At 25.2% G+C, this 6,580-nt stretch overlaps 1 protein-coding gene across 1 annotated transcript in view; it reads right to left on the minus strand.

The window, feature by feature from the left end:
- Nucleotides 1–6,580, minus strand: part of LOC117182253 (short neuropeptide F-like) — a 60,242-nt gene that overhangs the window by 23,931 nt on the left and 29,731 nt on the right. Inside the window, exon 2 of the mRNA XM_033375361.1 lies at nucleotides 1,273–1,377. Within this exon, the coding sequence (XP_033231252.1) occupies nucleotides 1,273–1,363 (91 nt within the window). The 5' untranslated portion in view covers nucleotides 1,364–1,377. The remainder of the gene's footprint in view (nucleotides 1–1,272; nucleotides 1,378–6,580) is intronic.

The following is a 6,580-nucleotide window of genomic DNA, read 5'->3' on the forward strand; positions in this document are numbered from 1 at the left end:
AATAATATAAAAATATAATAATTTTTCTATGTGAAACTTAAAAATTGCATAGTTTCTAATTGCAAATTGTCAACTTAAAAGCTCTACAATTCTAAAGATCTACAATTCAAACTTTTATCATTTTGAAGAATTAAAATTGAAAATTCTTGAAATTTGAAAATGTAACATTGCAAATTATTCGATTTGCAAGATTTATATTTTACAGGTATTTAATTTTTTAATTATTTTGGATTAGCTTAATTTTTCAAATTCACAATGGAAAATTCTTCTATTTTAACGACTTACAATTTAAAGATCTTTCATTTTCAACATTTTCTATTGAAAACTCTTTGATATTTAATGCTTTTAACAGAAAATGATGCTATTTTGAATGCTTTTTTTAAATAGTTCAATTTTGTAGGTTTAAAGTTAAAATTTATTCAATTTTATAGATTTAAAATTTGAAATTTTTCGACTGTGAATGGTAAAAATGACGGTGTTAGCTTCTTTTTAATTCTTAAAATTTCGCACATATGTAACATAATATGTTTCCGTATATTAAAAAATGAACTTTGCAGAAAGTGGCTGGTGAAAAAAGGAAATCAAGAGGGAAAAGCACGCAATAATTAGGCGGAAAAATAGACCTTTCAATATAGACAATTTAGTCTAAAAAATTAATTATTATTATTATTATAAATTTTGAAAATTAACAATTAAAAATTACATAGGTTTTTAATTTTACAATTCAAAATTTCTTCAATTTGAAATATTTAGAATTGAGAACTTGACTTTTGATCTTCAAAATAATCACAATTTAAGCATTTGTATTCATGCAACTTAAAAATCAGGAACTTTAATTTTTTTAATTTACAATTAAAAAGTATGCAATTTTTAAGTTCACAGTTAACATCTTTTTAGAGTTTGGAAGATTTGTAATTCAAAGCTTTACTTTTCATTTTCAAATTCATGAATATTCAAATAATTTTTATTTACACGTTTTTAAAATTGAAAAGTTTTTAATTGTGAATTTTCAAAGTTGAACTACTTAAAAAAATATTAAAAACTAAATCATTTTCAATTATAAAGATTTAAAACCAAAGGATTAATTCATGATTATTAATTATGTTCTATAGTGCTTTAAATTTAGGCATATATTTTAATTTGATAAATTAGGTAATCAAAATAAGAAACATGTAATAAAGAGCGCTGAATGTTCATTAATAGTAATCAGTTTTGTATTTAAAAATTCATATTTTGAAACATTTTGATAGATAAAAAAAAAGAAGAATTTACCAGCATAATCCGGATACGTTTCAGTTGCAGCAGCCATGGCGATGACTGCAATGGAGAATACAAGATACCCCATGCAGCGTTTGAATGTCATCGTGCTTATAATGTCTGAAACCAAAAAATTAAAATTTTTATGTAGATCCCGAAATTAATATTTTGTTACTTTGGAGTATTCTGGGTTTTGATACACGGCTTGTTTCAAAGTTTGAATTCTATAATACGTACTGTATACAGAAAGCTACTGTTCTATTTTATATTAATAGCAAAACATAAAGCTCCCACCTAAAACTCAAGTAGGAAACTCAAGTAGGAAACTTAAGTTCATAATTGACCATTCAGACGTCTTTGTGAGAATTTTGCCTCTAGAGAAATTTTCAATGAAGGTATTGTGCTTTGCCTGTAATCCTTTATAATGTTGGAACAGCAAAACAACATTAATTATGGATACTAATAGTTGCTAAAACAGTATAAAATATATTTACTTGAAAGATTATTGTACCCAGGCTTCACACTCTTTCCCCTTTCCCCCCTTTTGGCCCTTTTTAAAGAATTTCTCTTTTTCCCCCTATCAACAAAAACTTTCCATTTTTCTCGTTTTTTTGTTTAAATGCGAACTAAATTACTAAGGATATAAGACATTAGTAAAAAAAAATAAGACCCAAAAAAATAATCCAACTATTTTTGTGGTTGAGATTTAATCCTATATGGTTGAATTGTCTACGATTATGTGCTTTTAGTCAATAATTTTTATTTCTTTCGGTGAAAAATTCTACAATTCCGTTGAAAATTTAATTATTTTTTTTTGTCCTTTTGTATAGAAAATTCGTCCTTCTAGGTTAAACATTCATCTCTTATGGTATATAGAAAAGTAATTTAAAAAAATTAAAAAATCATCTTTTTTCGTGAAAAAGTAATTTTCTAGATTAAAAATGCATCTTTTTTGGTGTAAAACTATTTTTCCTGATTGGAAATTTATCTCTCTTAGTTAAAGTTGAATCATTTTTGTTTAAAATTTGGTTGAAGGTTCATCTCTCTTGGTTAAAAAATATTTTTGTTGAAAATTCATATTTTCCAGAGCGAAACCTCAACTTTTTCATTGAAAACTTATCTCTTGTGGTAGAAAATTAATCTTTTTTTTAAATTCAACTACTTTGTTTATTTGGAATATCAACTATTACATTTTTCGTCGATAATTTTCCTTTTTACTGAAAATTCAACGATTTTTTAAAATTTAATTTTCTTTAGTTGAAAAGTAATTGCTTTAACTAAAAATTTAATTGGTCTATTTTTGGTTAAAAACTGATCCTTTTTGCATGAAAATTCCAACTTTTATTTGATAATTCGTCCTTTTTATAACAAATTAATGTTCCTAATTGAAAATTTAATAATACTTGGATGAAGGTCTAACTATTTTTATGCATTTAACTGCTTGCATTTTAAATAAACATATTTTATCTCTAATTATTAGCTATTGGTTGAACATTTAACTATGTTGTCAACATTTTTTGTTTTCTTGTTCTTTAATATTTATCTTTTTTATTTTGATATTCACCTATTTGGTTGAAAATAAAATAAAATAAATTTATGTTGTTAAATACCGCCTTTGCCGGTAGAAGTGTAATATTATTGCACTTTTCGTTGAGAATTCATCTTTTTTATTTGTAACACCAACAACTTCAGTGAACTCATTTTTCTTTGCTAGATAAGTAATCCCTTCAATTGAAAATCAAGTATTTCATTAACAAATTAGTCTTTTTTGTAGAAAATTATTCTTTTTGTTAGAAAAATAAACTATACTTTGTTATAAATATAATTATTTTGTTAAAAAATCATTTTTTGGCTAAAGTTTGTTCTATTTGGTTGGAAATTCTACTATTTTATTAAAAATTAATATTTTTGTGTAGAAAATAAATTTTTTTTAGAGAATTATTTTTTTTTAAATAAATCTTTTGAACTTACAAATTAACCTATTCTATTTTTTTTGGAAATTGGTATTTTTTATTTGAAAATATAATTATTTGGTTGAGAATTCATGCATTTTGTGTGAAAGGCGTCTTTTTGTAGAAAATTAATTTCTGGTTGAAAATTCATCTTTTTGGTTGAAAATCCGACTATTCCTGGTTGAAAGGTGGACCTTATAAATAAAAATTAATTTCACTTGTAGAAGATGCATCATTTCAATTAAAAATGAATCTCTTTGGTTGAAAAATTAAATATTTTGTTGAAAATTAGTCCCTCATCGAATTCAGTTTGATATCAGAAATAATTTTATTTTCAAAAATTTAATCCCCGATTTTCTTGAAAAATCATTGTATTTCTCCAGCTTTAAAAGCTTTTAAAAAACGGCCATAGATCGCCCCCTCATTAAATCACTTATTTTAATTACCTCTCTCTCTCTCTCTTCCAAGGAAATTATTGTTAATAATTATAAAGAATCCCATTGAATGTTTTTCTCTATGAAAAGAGATTTAAGGAGATGCTTGAGGTATCGAAATCTAAGAGAAAAAATGACATCCATCTTTTGAGGATCAGCACTTTTAGTATAGTAGTATATTTTTTGCCTTTTATCCCCTCTCCTTACAAAAGAAACACCTTGATATTTTCTTTATATCCCATTACTCTCATCTCTCCTATCATTAAGCTGTGGAGTTAATTAAATCAGATAAGGGTGCTTGATGCGCAAAGTAAATTCCTTTACGGCGCTAAGTAAGTAGAAATAGGGAACGTAACGGATATAAGAAACTCCTTAAGGATCTCTTGAACTTCAAGACTGTTTTTTAGTCTTTTAATATTGATCGGAAAATTCCAAAGTCAAATATAAAAGGTGTAAAAACAATCCCTGTACGTCCATCTCAGATATTGCTTTCGAGGGTAACACGCGACAGCATTCTCAACAACAGCTGCGTGCATTCGATAAAAATTTATGATTCTAGGCGACATATTACTTCGGTAACTCTATTATTTTACTGGCTTCTAGGATTTATTTTTGTGAAGAAATTTCAATATATCATTTATATTATAAAATTATTAAAAATTGCATAAAACCATTTTCAATTAATATCTCAAAATTATCTCGAAACGATTGTTCTCGGGAAACCCGCGTTCATGATTGGATAGGGCTTATAAAAGGATTCAAAATTAATCAAAAAGTTCTAAACATTTCAAAAAGTTATAAAAAAATTTCATTTTTTAATATTTGGAAGTGGATATTATTAAGGGTTTTGAAAGGTTTACGATAATAATGTTACGATAATATTTATTTTAACAAATAATTTGTAATTTGATCATTTTGACAGGTATTTATGAATTTTAGGAATAGTTTGAGTCAGTTTAAAAGATATTTATCTTCTGAGCTTCTAAAAATCCTAAATATTTTTTAAATGACTCGAAGTTTCTAAAGAATCATAGGAAAATTATATATTTATATAACCTTATGAAGAAGTGATCAAAGAAATGTTTCTTCGAAATTTTTATTTTGAATTAGAAACTATGTATCCCTAAAAACTAAAATTCGAGGACAGTTTTTTTTCGTTCGTGACTGAAGAATCTTTTTTGATTAAAAATTGAACTGCGGTTCAAAATTAATCTTTTTTGGTTGAAAATGTAATTGGTAGAAAATAAATCATTTTTTATTGAAGATTCATCATTTCAGTTGAAAATTCATCTCTTCGGTTGAAGATATAACTATTTCGTTAAAAATGCATCTTTTTGGTCAAAAAAATCTTCTTGGTAGAAAATGCATCCATTTCTTTTAAAATTCATATCTTCGTGTCACAAAGTTGATGTTTTTCAGAAAATTCGTTTCTTTAAAAAAAATGTCATCTTCTTTAGTTAAAAATAAAAAACGATTTCGTTTCGTTAAGGATTCAGCTATTTTGCTGAAAATTAGTATGTTTTGGGATAAATTCAACTGCTTTTAATTTGAAAGTAAAATCTTTTTCGGTTAAAATATCATTTATATATTAAAATTGTCGTTGAAAATACAGTAATACAGTAAATGTCTTTCAACTGCAATCTTAAAGAATATATAGAATATCATATTCCCATAAAAATATAAAAGGTGAAATGTTTGAAAATGCTATCCTATAAATTACTGACGTTCGTTTAGTTATGCAAAATATGATATTTATAAGGTCAATAAAAATTTTATCATAAACTTTTAATATTTAAATTAACCTATAAAGTTGATATGCCATATAAGTGTTTTTACATCAATACTTTAGATGTTAAAATTCACTAATTCTATTGAAAATCTTAAAACTTATTGAAAAAATTATTTTGGTTTAAATCTTCAAGAGAATCCAGGTTAATGGATAAACAATTCAAAATTTTCCAACACGAGTAATAAATCAAATATTTAAACAATTATTTATTTGTAATACTTGCCCAATTATTAAAAAGTAAACGGCGCCAGTTTTGATTAAAATCTCGAAACAATCTCGAAACTATCTCAAAACTATCTCGTAACTATTTTTATCGGGAATCCCGCGTTCATTATTGGGGGAAGCTGTTGTTTTTTTTTGCGTTTCAAACAAAGTCTTGAAACTTCAGGTTTATGAGAAATATGAGGTCATCTAAAAAATGCATTCAATAATTCAATAATTTTAATCAAGGGAACTAAAATTTAAAAACTTTTTTAACTAAAATCTTTACGAAAGGTAAAATATCATATTTCCTTGAAAATATAAATTCCCAATTTTTTAAAATGCCGAAAATTTTATAACTTTTGCTTGCTTATGAAAAATATGTTTTTTTTATAAACTCGATAAAACTGTAAATATATGTTTAACATAAAGTTAATTTTTGTAAACTCTTTATAACTTACGAATGTCTTATTCTTTTTAATAAATAAATCTTCTCAATTTTTATAAATTTTCAAAAACTGGAAAGTTTCAGTTGAAAAACTTTGGGTAATAATATTCAGAGGCCAAAGACACGTTTTCAAGTTTTAAGTACGGATCTGAAAAAGAACCTGCTTTTTCTCCTCTACTAATTCAATGAAAATTCTAAAAATAATGTGAGTTTTCTTTAAAACTTTTAAAATAATAAGATTTTAAAACTTATTTTAATGTTTTAGGTTCTCGAAAACTCAATATTAAAATAGGATTTTTATTTAATAAATGGAATCTTTTCTTAAAAATTAAAACTCAGCATCATATATGATAAATTGAGAAAATATTAACTGTGAATTGATGTTTACTTGTTTACACCTACCAGGTGTATACATATGAAACCGGTATTGCCATTTAGTGGCCAGTAGGCACACTTGTAGGCACTGTCGGAACTTACCATTTGTGCTAATTGGCGTATT

The sequence above is a fragment of the Belonocnema kinseyi genome, chromosome 10 (genome assembly GCF_010883055.1).
Source record: "Belonocnema kinseyi isolate 2016_QV_RU_SX_M_011 chromosome 10, B_treatae_v1, whole genome shotgun sequence".
Taxonomy (NCBI): Eukaryota; Metazoa; Arthropoda; class Insecta; order Hymenoptera; family Cynipidae; genus Belonocnema; species Belonocnema kinseyi.